The sequence below is a fragment of the Lactuca sativa genome, chromosome 8 (assembly GCF_002870075.4).
Source record: "Lactuca sativa cultivar Salinas chromosome 8, Lsat_Salinas_v11, whole genome shotgun sequence".
Classification (NCBI taxonomy): Eukaryota; Viridiplantae; Streptophyta; class Magnoliopsida; order Asterales; family Asteraceae; genus Lactuca; species Lactuca sativa.
Window position 1 is genome coordinate 279,580,137 of NC_056630.2, and position 15,659 is coordinate 279,595,795.

Below are 15,659 nucleotides of genomic sequence, written 5' to 3' on the forward strand. Positions count from 1 at the left end.
GAGCACGTTAAGCAAATCACTGAAATGGTATTCCTATTGCTAAATTTGATATATATATATATATATATATATATATATATATATATATATATATATATATATATATATATATATATATATATTGGTATAAATACATACAAGGAGGGGACTTATTTGGAATTTGTGATGTATTTATTGTACAGCATCATGCAAAGAAGAAAAAGTGTTATGTGTGCAATACGAAAGAGGATGGTTGCTGGAGGGAAATAATGAACATGTAAGTTTCAACCTTTTTCTTTTAGCTTTCTGATACATCTTATGTACTTTACTAGTGTTATGCAAATTAAATTCACTTTTTGAAGTTAATCAATCTTTGCTGATATGATGGAGTTTCACTTGATTGCTTTTTGTTTTAAATTAATTGCTTTCTACTGAATATTGCTTTGGACTCATAACAGCAGGTTAGGCGCAAGTTTTACACCAATGGGCTATAAGGTGGACTGAGGTGGACTGAGGTGATAGATCAACCAGAGGCGTCATCTTTTTGTACACATTGTGAAGATCCATGTAATGCTTCTTTACTTGGTGGATCACCTATATGGTGTTGTTTATAGTGTCACAGATTAATACATGTTGATTTTCATAGCAGCATGTATCGTGAAACAGGTGATATTTGAGACTTGGGTCCTTTTAAAAGATTGATTTTATCCCCTCTACATGTTAAAGGACTTGGTAGATCATCATCTAGTGGAATCTTGAGTTTCGTTACTTATGGAGCCAATGAGATTGCTTCTTCTGTTCTAGCAAGTATCACAAGTCAAAGTAAGAAAAACAAAGGGAATTTCAATCGAGTGAATTTAGATAAAGATAAAGGTATAGGGGAATCGTCTATCTTCTTGCATGCCTTCTAGAACCTTTTATGCCATTGGTTTCCATTGAGGCAAGTAAATTCCCACTAATCTGTTTCCAATCTGTAAAAATGCCGTTTTTATCCCTTCAAATAGTTCTTTCTATTTGTTTTATTGATACACAGGTACTCAAGCAGCTCAATTTTCCCCTTCAACTATCCTTCTATGATGATAAGGGAGATATCAAAAAGGCCAAAACGCCTTGGGAGTTCATACCTATTGGCCACAAAATCGGGACCCATGTTCCATTATTCAAGGAATTGGTAATTAACTAATTATCAATAACAAAAACTCAATATTAAAAATATTTCTTTTTAATTTTTTTTCGTGTGTAGAAAGATGAAGAAGTGGAGTTTTTCCGGAATAAATTTGCTGGCAGTCAAGCTGACCGAGCTGATTGGGCTGTTAAGGAAGAAGCTGAAGCAAAAAAAAGTAACGTAAAAGTTGAAGAACACAAAAATTTCAGGTCATTATTATTTTTCCCTAAAAACCCTAAACCTCTGAATATTTAGTGATAAAGCAAAAGGGTTGGTAATTATTATTATTATTATTATTATTATTATTATTATTATTATTATTATTATTTTATTTAATTTTAATAATGTTTGCAGATAAAAGTGGAAAGAAAGAAAAGGGGAAAAGTCTAGTGTTGGTGAAAAAGCAAAAACAAAGGGAGCTGTTGTGGAAAAGGAAGTAACAAAGGGAGATGATTCTTTTCTATCATTAACTAAAATAACATGAATTATGCTTTGATTTGATTTTTTTACTGATGTGTTGTTTTTCGGTGACCACCAGCCACCACCGGAAGACCACCGTTGAAGCCAACCCGGAGAAATCCCGCTGCCATTGCCATATAACATGTATGTTTTTTTATGTTATTTTATTTTGGTTGGATAATCTTATAAATTTCTGATATCTTGTATACCTCGTATGATTATTTGTATAATTGTTTGAATTTGATTATGTGAAAATCATCTACTAAAGCAAGGTTGGTGTAAGAGTTGATGACGAGAACATTGTTCGAAGACCTTCAGTGAGTTATGATGATGTCCCTTAATAGCAATGTAGTATTAGGTTATATAGTTAGCGATGATTATTTGTATTTGACTTTTTAGTGCAACGAATTATCTTTCTTATTTATTATATTATATTTTGTATTTTGTATGACATTAATTTTTGTGCAATGGATTGTATTTTTTTGTATATGGTATTTTATTTTCTATTATGGGACATGAAATGCAAATTTAATTTTAAAATTAGTAAATCTATAAATAATTTTTTTAAAAATAAAAAATAAAAATTACGATACGCAAAAATGTGTGTCATCTTCATTTATGACATGGCCTTTCTTGACAGTTGCTTTAATGATATGCAATGCGTGTCATAAATGCGCGTCGTAAATGCGCGTCGTCTATAGACGACGTGTAAAAGCGTGTCGTCTCTCGTTATGATAGTGCCTTCCTTGACGCGCATTTACGCGTCGTCTGAGCGTTTTACGACACGCAATGAGCGTCGTAAAAGGCCTTTTTTCTAGTAGTGCTAAACGGGTAGGATAGGACATTAATTCTCATTGTAAGTATAATTATAAAGTAACTAAACTTTTATTAAATTCCCAATCTTAGTTACTTTAGGAAAAATGTGAATTTGGTGCTAACCCAATAAATTGCACTTTGCACCTTGTTAAGTCATTAGTAGAGTGTGTGTGCTTAACTGGCACACTAATCTGGGACTGACAATGTGTGGCGAAGGGTAGCATGATGTTAATCATAAATCAATGGAGTGTGTGTGGTTAACCGGCACATTGATTAGGTGGTTGTAACATTAAGTGTACCAAACTAATTTTCATGGTTATTCACACATTGTTTGCGATCCTCGGCATCCAAGTCACAAACTTGAAGGGCACAATCAAGATTTAAACATGCCATTGAAAAAATCGATGAATCTCAAAGGATCTAGGAATTTCAATCCAATTAAAACTTAATAATCACTTTCGTTTTTTCATGGTGGAAATTGGTAAATCGGCATTTACCTACCTTCAAATATTTTGCAATTAGATTACGACATCCCTCTTCCGAATTGTAAAATATTGTGTTGGGTCCTAGCCTTAATATTTCATTTGGGTGTTATATTAAGGACTTAAATCAACTAAATTGAATTTCTCCCATTGTAGATGCCTAGTTCAGACAACTATGGTCTTCCCAAGTCTTTTGGAATAAGCTTTCCTCTTGAAGATGATGTTCCACGGTTAGATCTTGGAAGTAGAAATCATACTTCACGTCCTCCACCTCCTCCAACTATTCTCCCTAACCCACAAGTTCAAAGACTTGAAAAATTCAAGGTCAATCAAGCCCTATTGACTAGCAAACACCAAGATGGAAGGTATGTGTGTACTCATATCTTGGAGATGAAGTCACATATTGACAAGCTGAGAGTATTGGGTGTTATTGTCTCAAAGAAGTTGCACTACTAGAAAAACAGCCTTTTTACGACGCGCAATACATGTCGTAAAACACTCAGACGACGCGCGAATGTGCGTCAAGGAAGGCCCTGTCATAACGAGAGACGACACGCTTTTGCGCGTCGTCTATAGATGACGCACATTTATAACGCACAATGCGTATCATTAAAACCCGTGTCAAGAAAGGCCATGTCATAAATGAAGATGACACACATTATTGCGTATCGTAAATTTAAATGTTTAAAAAAATATTTATATATTTATTAATTTTTAAATTAAATTTACATGTAATGTCTCATAATAGAAATAAAATACCATATACAAAAATACAATCCATTGCATAAAATTTAATGTCATACAATTCTATTTCTTACAATATATAAATTTGCATTCATCTAATCTAATGTGTGTTTCATACTAACAATTCAATTGAAGAATGAAACCCTCGCATTTGTAACATCTTATCTATTTCAGCTTAAGATTTCTTTTCCTCTTCTAACTCCAGAGCTATTCGCTTTCATCAACCCTGTAAACGTCAACACAAAATCACTTGACATTTTCATTCTACTTTTAAAATTAATTCTTATCAGGACATTCTACTTTTAAACCTACCAATCTAGCAAAGCTTCCAAGATAATGAAGGGTATTTATGTTAATCTCTGAGCAACCTCCTTAGCAATAACCCTCTCTTTTGCTTTGGTTTTAGCCTGTGATTTTGACCCTATTATCCCAACACCCCACTTCTTTCTATACTCATCATACTTATCATTGAAATTGGCCTAAAACAAACAACATAAATTCATTCATCATATCAGAATCAACCATAAATATTTCCATATAATTTTTGAATAAATAAATTTTATAAAAAAACAGATACCTTGATGGCTTCCAAGATTCTGATGAACTCCATCTCATCTTCATTCTTGACTGTAGTCAAGCACAGAGTTGCTGCAGTTTTCTGATGAACAATCTCCCATAACATCCACAATAAACATGTTAACTCAAGCAAAACAATCAAAGGATATTTAAGTAAAAATACGTGTAGTTCAACTCCCAAACGACATTTTCCCTTCACAGATGCATCTTTCTCATTTTCTTTCTCCAAAAACACTCTAAATTAGTGTTAAGGTAGCATCTTCTTTTCATCACCACACGGGTTGTATGATCAGAAGGACCTAAAGGAAAATGCAAAATAAAGACAATAAACAACCGAATCCAAAAGGTATTAATGGTATATGGAAAAAAATAGTAGATATACTTTGAGAAAGGAAGTAAGAAAATACAGAACCTAGAAGAATGAATGTCCACACATTGTCACAAAATCTGTACATACGTGTACAAATGCCCCTGTCGTTATATAAACCAAATCATCAGCATCCATACACCAAGGGTATAATCGTCATTTAACTCTTACATGCTTAAGCCAAATCCTAAGAGTGAATGTATCAATACATTATTAACTCTTTGCCTTATGTAACTTATCTCATGTTCAAAGTGATGATATTATGAAAATTTTTAACTGGAATGTAAAGGGTATAATGGTCATTTTCTCTCCACACGAGAATTAAAGAGATGAAAATGATTTACCTTAATAGAGACGTTGGTCTTAAACTGATTGTCCAGAGCTTCAGCCATTGACTACAACCAATGAAACATGAAGTGATAATGATATCTCATAGATTAAATAATCATCAAAACACATACTACCTTCATACTAAATTAACACATAGTTAAAAAAGAAGAATAATAAGAAGAAGCTCTGAAGAGTTAAGAGACCTTATCAAACTGAACAAGAACTTGAATAGCAAGCTCAGGACCAAGAATCCCACTTGATACCATCTCATCCAAAGTTTCAGTCAAACACCTTATTCATGATTCTAAGATAGTAGCATCACTACTAGAAAAACAGCCTTTTACGACGCTCATTGCACGTCGTAAAACGCTCAGACGACGTGCAAATGTGCGTCAAGGAAGGCCCTGTCATAAAGAGAGACGACGCGCTTTTGCGCGTCATCTATAGACGACGTGCATTTACGACGCACAATTATGACACACAGTGCGTATCAAGAAAGGTCTTGTCATAAAGGAAGACGACGCGCATTTGCGTGTCGTAACCTTACGACGCGCGTGTTTATGACACTCAATGCGTATCAATGAAGCCCCTGTCAAGAAAAGCCATGTCATAAATGAAGATGACACACATTTTTGCGTATCGTAATTTTAAATGTTTAAAAAAAATATTATTTATAGATTTACTAATTTTCAAATTAAATTTGCATTTAATGTCTCATAACAAAAAATAAAATACCATATACAAAAAATACAGTCCATTGCATAAAATTTAATGTCATACAAATAGTCGATCCATGGAAAGATAAAACAAATCAATAGAAGTTGTTTTCTCCCTATACATGATTATCACTTACTAAATAACAAACTTTATTTCATATTCATACATATGATTACATTATTCATTAAAAAAAACATATACCTACATATTTGCCTAAAATGTTATTACATGATGCAAGTTGGCCACTTAATTGATGGATCACCAAGAGGAAGACCAACAACTACCCTAAAATGTTCCATGATGTGTCCATACTCATGTCCTGTAACTTTAAACATTAAATAATGTAAAATACCTCCTAAAAATAAAATTGCACAAGAAACAACACATCATAATGAGAAATTACTAACATGAATGGAAGAAATACACTATAAATTTGTTTTACCAAGAGTGGCATGGACGATCAGGTGCTACAAGTTTTTCCAAGCTGCCAAACAAAAGCCAAAACATTGGAAACTATGCAGCTACAAAAGCCAAAACATTGGAAAAAGTTGAAGCAGAGCTTCTTAGAATCTCCATATTTTTCACAGTTCATGAAGGATTTGGCAGTGCCTGCAGATAGCTCAGAGGCAAAATTTTGACATAGAAAAATGTAGCATGCTTCTTTTGAAGTGTGACATAGCTCAGGGGAAAAAGGTAATTTGACAGACAAACATGATTATCTTACCATGTATGAGCAGAAGGCAAACGATAAGAGCTTCCATAAACTTTGTGAATCTGGATGGTGGTGCTAGTCTTTGGAGTAGCTTGAAATCGATTCCCAAATCCAGGCGTCACCTCCTTTCATACAGCCAATAAACATGTTCGTATCAGAAACAACTAATAAACCATGTTAATTCTTCAAGAAAATTTAAATAAATACACAAAGTATATGGACAACTTTATATAAAATGTAGCTATTTGGAATTCCGACAGCCATGCAAGCTCTCTTACAATGGGGGTTACTCATTTCTAGAAAGAGACCTTGAAGATTCCTCGTTGTCTTACAGATAAAGGAAATGTAAGAAAAAAATTAAGTCTCACAAAGTATATGGACAATTTTATACAAAATTCTATTGAAACAGATAGAAACTTGGGAGTATTTATATTAGGTCATATCCTAAGAAGGCCCATAAACAAGTGATATGCTTAAACAATCCTTAACTGTTTTCCAGAGTGTGGTAGTTTGTTATTAACATGGAAGGCTCATAAACATCTATTATACATCATCCTACTTTCCTTTCATCTTATTACAACATTCTACTTTCAGAAATCTACCCAGTTTTAGCAAATGTATTACAAATACAAAGTGACTTCGCCGCTTAATTAGGAAAAAAAAAATTTAGAGTATAATGTCCTAATAAGCAAAACAATTATAAGTAGAATATCAGACATATTATATTCTTTAAGAAAATCCATGACATCAGGAGACAAGGTTGATGGCTAAGTTTGTCTGTTTAAATTTATCATCAAAAAACAAAAAAGTTTATTTGAAAAGACTAAATTCTAACATGTATTGCATGGCCAATATGTCGGACAACCACCATTTGAAACTTTCCCTGCATTTGTCCTATCGTGAGAGCCCTAGTACAAAAACTTACCATCTTACCCTTCCACCAATAATATTGACTTTTTATTTAACAATTATTATATATTATATTGTGAGGGCCCTGATGCAGTCATATTCTTAATTAAAATTTAAACATCATTTATCCAAACAACACTGAATGGGAAGAAAAAGAAAGAATCTGTCAAGTCTATCTATTCCAGCCAACAACAACAACTTTGGGACAGGAGATGACAAAAAATTTTCCGAGAGGCCTTCATACCTGAATACTTTTTATTTACAAAAATAGAAAGTTAAACATAATAAAAAAAATTCCTTCAATGACTACAAATATCAAAGAGTTCATTTTTACCATCCTCTTCAATATTGCTTTGTTTCCTCCAATCGTGCTCTGTGTCGATAGCTGTACATACAACAGCAAGATCAGTTAATTTGCACAAAAGGAATTCAATATATTTGTAAAAAATATTTACAAGGGAGTTGAATTACTAATCTGTTAACTTTTGTTTCTAAATTTCAACAAATAATTTACAAGAATCAAGATATGTTGTATAAAAATTAGGAATGACAAAAGAAAAAAGAAATTAGTTTTCAAAAAATAAAAAACCTAAAAACTTACCACTGCTGTGAGTCATCGTACTTTACAGTCCTGGGAATTGATATTTGAGCAGAATCGATGTTTCTTAAAGGGCCTGATCTCACATTCCACTCAATCTATAAGTATTTACAAATTACAATTCAAATTTATATAAAAAAATTTAACAGTTTTTTAGATTCTTACATATATATGAAATAAGTGAAGTCAAAAAGCTGATTTTACAGCTTTCTTAAGAGTTGGAAAATGTTGCACTCTATTTGATAGAATTTTCTGCATATGCATCAATGAAGCCATAGTTGTCCCCTGAAATTGTAATTTTGAATTTTAATATTTTTAAAAAAGTTGAAAACAAAAAGTTTATAGTAAAATACACTTGATAGGAGTGAAACTACCTTTTTCTTTTTCATCATAATCTTGGCAGCAGCCTGAAAGAAATATCTACATATAACTTCCATGATTAAGTGCATGCTTCTTTTTGACTTGATAGACTTAATATTTGTTTTTTAACCTGTTAAATAGTGTGTCAAATTTAAGTTGTTATTGATTAAACAGCCATTTACAATTTCAGTTTGTAAAAGTTCTTGATTAAACAATCAGTTCTTGTTTAGCATCACTTCCAAACAGAAAGGGTAAAATGGTCATTCACTAACATCCAGACGATTAATCTTAGCAAAAAAATTTGCTTGAATCTAGATTGGTGTTCTTATATGACTCACAGTTTTTTCATTCCACTCATCTGTACTGTGTACTAAGGTATTGAACTTTTAAGCAAGCAATTTCTCAAATGCCTGCAGAAAATTAATTAAAAAAATAATGTCAAGTTTCTGTATGAAGTTAATAACTACAATTATCCCCCTTTCTATAACATTGCCATGAAATCAACTTATAGTCTTACCACCCGTGTCTGGTTTTGCAGATTGGGAAAGGTTGTACTTGGTCCAGTCAAATCAGTTATCCTCCTGAAAACCAAAATGCAAAATTAAAGTAAGTTTCATTGGTGGATGAAAAATTAGTTAAATTTTTTGACAGAAAATGGAATCAGAATTCTTGTAAGTTTGTCAACAAAGATCTTGTAGAAGGAGTAGGTCCCTCCATCGATCTTCCTTGCCAATCACTGCATGATAAATGATTTTATTAAAATAAAAAACCAGAAATATTTGGAAAATGGAAAAGATTTATCGAACTAGGAACAAGAAAAGCAAGATAATATACTCACAGTCTTATGATCCTTGTCCAGTTTCCAATAGGATCAGGGGGGAAGAGATGTGTGTGAAGACCATCGATTCAAGAAGAAATACAATTTACAATTCAGTAATGGGAATAAAAACAGGTAGAATGCTATAACAATTAACAAAAACAAATCAATGAATGTTTGTTGGCATTTCTTGTAGTAGCCCTAATGTTCTTACACACTCTTCATATTATCAACAATAGTTAAAAAAAAATAGAAATTATTACATGTTTCGGATTGGAGCTGTAAAAGGTAGAACAAAAGGAAGATGATGTAGAACACCAGCCTAAAATTCTTTAGACTACCCATCCCCTTTAAAGAATCCTTCCTCTAAATTGAACCTACAATTACAATTTACAAGTAGGGTTAATGTCATAAATTGTGTTGTTTGTCACAAAACACCATTGGTTTATAAAAATGCTAAGCAGGCAACTGTAACTTTCTTTGTGCTCACAAAATAAAATTATTTCAATGGTGTTCTTTCAACAAAAACAAACAGTTTGCGACAGACCTGTTTATGGCATTTTGTTTTTTAAATCAAAGGTATTTTGTAAAAATGAAAAATAGTTGGTCACTTATTTTACTAACCCTTACAAGCATAATCAGTATGTGAATATACCAGAGCAGAGCAAAATACACTTTATTTTTTGTGGGTGCATGTGCAAGTTTAGTAACAATGTAACATGGATAACAAAGAACCCATTATTCTAACAACTAGAGTTAATGTGAAATAAGTTCACATCTAAAACTAAATGAGATTTAATTACAGCTAGGGGTGATCATCGGAACCGGAACTGAAACCGCGTTGGAACCGTCGGTTCCGGTTCTGGTTCTTTTTTTTTCGGAACCGTTATCCGTTGGGTAACCGTCGGAACCGGTTTATATATATATATATATATATATATATATATATATATATATCATATTTGGAATTGAGGGATGTCATATTTGCTATTGCTGCGATGTCCAGATTAAAAAAGAGTTTACATAAATTCAAAATTAATGTATTGTAAGTGAGAAGCCAAAAGAAACTGAACTTGTTATGTTATTTTGGGATGGCTACTTATACTACATAGATGTTGCAATAAAGTAACATGACTTGTTTCTAAATAGAATGGAGAGACAATACACGACAGTATATCATTCCCGCATAGTAAAAAGCAAATGGTTGGTTTGTGGTACTTAAAAACCAATGGTTAATTTCTAAATGATATGTTTATATAACTTTTTAATAATTAATGATTTGTAATTGTTGATTTATAATGGAATAATAATAATAATATTAAAAGCTTAAAACAACCGGGTACCGGGTATCGGAGCCAGTTCCGGTTCCAGTTCCTACATTCCATGAACCGCCGGCTCCGGTTCTGGTTCCGGTTCCAGACAATTAAGGTGGGTACCCGCCTATGCTCATCCCTAATTACAGCAAAACCACTAGACTTCATGCACCCACAACAAATAAAGTGTATTTTGCTTTGCTATTTTTAACAATTTATTGATAAGTTTGGGTAGAAGTAGAACTGGCTTTCCAAACGTAGCAATAATAAAGATTATAATTGCAGGGCCAATGTATTTTTCTTTGCTATTTTTTAACAATTTATTGATAAGTTTGGGTGAACTTACATAAAGAAGAACTATATGAAATGAAAGATCAAATTTGGCATGATATGATGTTCAAGTAGATATGTAACGAGTGTATACCTTCCAGTAATCCAAGGACCTAACCACGCATCTCGACACAAACGTAAGCAAGTAAAATGTAAAATTACATTTACACCATAAAAAAATAATCTGAAAGATCCCCTGGGTTGCAATTAATATCTCTGTTTCTAGTGGTTGGGAGTCATATGTAAGCATGGCCTACAAAATATGGAAGGATGAGTATTTAAATTTTGATTTAGCTATGTTGTATGATTTTCATGAAACCACGAGTAAATGAGCACCTTTAATCCATAAAGTAATCCCACGCATACATTTGTGACACTGGTTGAATGTAAAACATGTCTCCTTCCAATTTTAAGAGACTGCTCAAGTATGCCAAGAAGTGATAACATCCCACTACTATCCTGGGGTGATTCTCAGATCAAGTTAAATTGAAATCCAGGAATCAATGATAATAAAGAGGAAAAATTAATGCACAAAATGATACAAAGAAAACACTACCTGAGTAACAAACATGACTCCAAAGCAAAGGAGCATTTGGTTCACCAACATCTTGCTAATAGTCTCTGGCTGCAAATTCATTCACCAAATAAGTGTACATCAAAGAGTATGATTTTTTTTATTCTCCATTTGGATCAACAAAATATACCTGAGGGAAACTAGGGAGCTCATTCTCCCATACACATGGCAAAACGCCATCTTTTCCACCTTGAAATGCCCAAAGTTCATCTTCGAACCAATCCCTATATGCCAACAAGGATAGTATAGACATACTATAAACATACATTAAGTATCAAGCATTAAGGATCCATAACACAACCTGAATTCTAAATAGTATGTTGTTTCTTTTTCCTGTCTATATTTTATCTCCTTTTGTCATTAAATACTTCTTTTTTCCAATTTACTTTCTTTTTCAATTTGCCTACACTAAAAACATATGCAAACAAAAATGAAATAAGGATCAAAATTCTAAATCTCTTTTAGGGTGAAAGCACATGTCGATCAGTTAATTTGACTGTTGAAAGCAAACAAGTAATTAAAACCCCACTCATCTACTATTCTACAATTAACAAGAAATAATAGGCAATCAAGATTCAAGAATTCAGAGAAAAAAAAACTATTAACCATAGAAAATGATCTTTTTAAGGAAATAACTTTATTAGAAACCAAGATTCAAGAATTTGGAAAAAAACTTACTCAGATCTGTAAGGAGGGTCAACATAAATCAAATTCAGGACTCAAGAAGTTGGATTCCATAAATATGAAATCTCATATGGAGATCAGGCATTCGAGTTTCAACGAGTTTTATACTTTCAGTCAATCACACATTTGAGTAATCGATTTTTAGCAAATTCCAGGCTTTCAGCGGTTGAGCCAGTTTGGTTTCCGTGATGGGCTGATGGCGACTGGAAGAAATCTTGACCTAAAATCAAAATTAGATGGAAGAAATCAGAAATTATAACATCAGATGGGAAGAAATTTGTGAAAAGAGTTGAATTCGTTTGAGATACCGATATTAATCATTAGAAATACCAATCGAAAAGAGAACAGTGAGTCACTTCCTTTTTTGGCGTTGAATTTTTGGTAGGGCAATCTGATGAGAAGCGATTATTTGAGATATCGATGTTAACCTTCGCTTCTTTTTTCCATCCTTCTACACATTATGCAGGGCAATATGGTCATTCTTGCCCTATAAGCACAAAACCATTTGATTATGAAGAGAAGCGAAGAAATGGTAAGGGAGCAAGGTCTGAATTATTTCACCACCAAACACCCTCGCACATACTGGGTTGAGAGAAAACGAGAGAAGAGGAAGCTTAGAATAAAATAAAACCCTAGCACATCCTAGAGAGAAGGGAGGTGGCGATGCTTTAGGGTTTGTAGAGAGAAGGGAGATCTAGAGGAAAAAGCGAAGAAGCGGGCACTTAAAATTTTAGAATTTTTGAGGATTTCATTCTCCGCCTTTAAAAATGCGCGTTTGATAAAAAAATATAAAGCGACATTTCTAGAGGACACACATTTAAAACAAGTGCCCTCTGTGTTTGTATTTTTTTTGTTGGACATTAATTTTAAGGCACGTAAAAATGCGTGTCTTCTATCCTTCAGATTTTGGAAGGCTGACATTATTTTTAAGGTCACACAAAAATGCGTATTGTAAATCAGCGAGTGTCATTGTTTGCGCGTCATTAAAGGGTATTTTTCTTGTAGTGCATGTGACTCAGTTACATAGATATCAAAGAGAAGAATTTGGAGAAGGGTGAATCGAACACCTTATTCTTTTTGTCTAATTTACACTTTACCCAATCATTTGAAACTCAGATCCATTGGTGTATGCTTTACTATCCCGCATCATTGATTTATCACTAAGACTCATAATTAGGCGTTACAGCGTGATACTAGATTGCCGCTTCCAGCTCCTCTGCATATGTAATCTAGAAACTAAAAGTATTAGGCTTAAAATTGATATGTAAAAGATGAGAAGATGAGAAGATAGATGTACCCTGGCATTAAAATTGATACAAACCTTTGTTGGTCAAGTATGGATGTTTGATATGGGTGTTCTGGTCATCAATCTCGTTTTCTTGATTTGTTAGACCATCCGCTGATAGACTCATGCCTGTTGCTAGGTCGGAATGTTCAGATGGAGCAGAGTTAACCCTGCCTCCGGCGGCAGGAATGCAAGGGTTAGTTAACCTAGCCACGATTTGAGGTTCGGGAGTAGTGCTTCTATACAAAGAACCACCGAGTGCAGATGCGTAAGTAAGAGAAGCTGATGACATTGCGTGAGGATGGTTTGGGCTCGAAATGTAAAGATTACATGGAAACCAGATCTTGATGAAGACCAAAATATGCAAAGAAATAGTGTGTTCGTCGCCCCTTATGTGTTTTGAACCAGGCAAGAGGGATAAGATGGAAATACGAGAGTGAGATAGTAAAAAATTAGGGTCAGATTTAGGAACCCTAAATCATCGGCTCAAATTGATAACTAGGAGGTAAGAACCCTAAATCCTCAGCTCATTAGGGTCGAATTAAGCGTGTAAGAACTTGTTGGAACCGAGAATTAGGTTTTTGGTGGAGGTGATGGATCGAGGAATTGAGGAAGCTGTGGATGAAGACGAAGGCCCTAATTCGAAGAGGCGGGGAATTTTTAGGATAAATAGGTGGGGGTTAATTTTTTGGATTTCATTTTCCCCCCTAAAAACTTGTGTTTCCTTAAAAAAATATAAAGCGACACAGTTACACAACACACATTTTTTTATAGGTGTCCTCCGTATTTCTTTTTTTTTCTTTTCTGACACTAACTTTAGGGCACGCAAAAATGCGTGTCCTCTATCCTTTAAATTTTGGAAAACTGACATTCATTTTTAGGGCACGCACAAATGCACATCCTCTATCAGTGTGTGTCATTAATTGTGCGTCATAAAAGGCTATTTATCTAGTAGTGTTGGCTGTAGACTGGGTTCTTCAATCACTTCCCGAGTTATATAGTAAGTTCATTAAGGACTACTATGTGAAAGACCACGACATGACCCTTATTAATCTTACCTATTTGTTTGTTGCTGCTGAATCAGCAATGATTTGGCGCACTGTAAAAGAAAATTTGATTGGAAGATCTACTTCTCAAACTTCTATAGACATTGACAATGGTAACATTGGAAGTCCAGAAAATATTTCTCTTCCCAATGGAAAGGGATCGGCCATAGTCAACCCGGTTGACCAAATGGTAAAGAGGAAGGCTAAGTCTGAGATTGTCTCATGTGTCAATGCAAAAGAAGCCATTTGTTTCTACTGCCATTTGAAGGGACATTGGAAGTGAATCTACCCTGACTACCTGAAAGATCTGAGAGAAGGTAAAATAAAAAAGTTTGACTATTCTTAGGTAATTCTACTGTCTGACTCTATTAAGTTCCTAATTGTTGATTCTTAATACATGATGTGACAAGGTTGCATTTTGATGTTTTGTAGGATCATGCAAAAGGAAGGAATCTTAAAGGAAGAGTATGCTGAATCTGGTCGCGAAGATGGATTTCAATCGCATGGTTCAATGATCGGAATTTTGAGTCGCTGCTTAAGAGTTATAATAGATTGCTTAGAAATTTGTAATAACATAGTTTTCATTTATAATTGCATTGTAAGGAAAAGTTTTTGCACATTTTATAAATAAATAAAATTTTGTTTTTATTTTATTATATCTCCTTGCAATTACATTTGTGAAAATTGATGTTTGTATGTTTCTATGTTAGCAATATGAATTTGATTCTTTCGTTTGTGGTAGTGTAGAGAATTTGCCAAATAAGGAAAGATTCTCATCACCCAAGTTTCAATTGGATAGAAACTTGGAATCATGCAACTTGTATTGTGTAATGAATGAGAACTTTCATCTTTGGGAAATTAAGACTAATTCCTTGTTCATGTGTATATGTGAGTCAAGTGAAGGACTAGCGGATCGGGTATACTTGGTTGTGCGCTGGTCAGGTCCACCATAAAGAACGATAAGACTATTTGTCATTATTTACTAAATTTTAGTAAATATGGTTATACTTATGAGTTTAAGTATAATTTTGAACATTAGAGAAGTTTCAATGTATGGCAGAACAAACGAGAAGAATCAAATTAGGCAGAAAGATAAAAGTATCTCCAATCTAAAAAGATGGGAGAGTACTTTAGTATCGTGTTTTATGATGATATTAATGATTATGAAAAAACATATCACCATTGATCCCCTAAGGTTATCTTAGTGCATTTGTATGGCTAAGAAGAGGAATTGTGAATTGTTGAAATGGTTAAATCAAGAAGATGAGTCATACTTCGTTCCAAGAACAAGTCTTAGAGTCATACTCCAAGATTGTAACTTGAGTGACATAATCTTTAGAAAGGTTTATAACACTTGTCAAATGTAGAGTAAAATGCTTTTTACTGTTGTACATTT

At 33.5% G+C, this 15,659-nt stretch overlaps 1 protein-coding gene across 18 annotated transcripts; it reads right to left on the reverse strand.

Annotated features, from left to right (window-relative positions):
• Positions 1-5,687: 5,687 nt before the first annotated feature.
• On the reverse strand, positions 5,688-12,645 carry LOC111918317 (protein SWEETIE). Of its 18 annotated transcripts, none has more exons than XR_006186185.2 (17): positions 12,241-12,645; positions 11,927-12,152; positions 11,379-11,472; positions 11,231-11,299; positions 11,011-11,133; positions 10,769-10,927; positions 10,375-10,483; positions 9,295-9,408; positions 8,732-8,795; positions 8,553-8,624; positions 8,229-8,344; positions 8,020-8,139; positions 7,858-7,930; positions 7,591-7,641; positions 6,360-6,472; positions 6,078-6,244; positions 5,688-5,960 (listed from the first exon to the last, which is right to left on the reverse strand). XR_006186185.2 is itself a non-coding variant. In XM_042897724.2 (7 exons), exons 3-7 carry the CDS (start codon positions 11,499-11,501, stop codon positions 10,478-10,480), a joined length of 480 nt encoding a protein of 159 aa, XP_042753658.1. In that variant the 5' UTR covers position 11,502; positions 11,927-12,152; positions 12,241-12,645; the 3' UTR covers positions 9,999-10,477. The 18 variants fall into 18 exon arrangements, 1 of the variants encoding a protein (XP_042753658.1); XR_008225807.1 differs by having other exon boundaries at positions 8,732-8,950; positions 9,053-9,408; XR_008225810.1 differs by lacking the exon at positions 10,375-10,483 and having other exon boundaries at positions 8,732-8,950; positions 9,053-9,408; positions 12,263-12,645.
• Between the last annotated feature and the right edge of the window lie 3,014 nt (positions 12,646-15,659).

Coding starts and splice junctions, on each gene's coding strand:
- LOC111918317 (XM_042897724.2), bottom strand. CDS start 11,501: ATGTCTATACTATCCTTGTTGGCATATAGGGATTGGTTCGAAGATGAA. Junction 11,134..11,230: donor GAGTCATGTTTGTTACTCAG/GTAGTGTTTTCT, acceptor GAATCACCCCAG/GATAGTAGTGGGATGTTATC. Junction 10,928..11,010: donor GATTACTTTATGGATTAAAG/GTGCTCATTTAC, acceptor CATATTTTGTAG/GCCATGCTTACATATGACTC.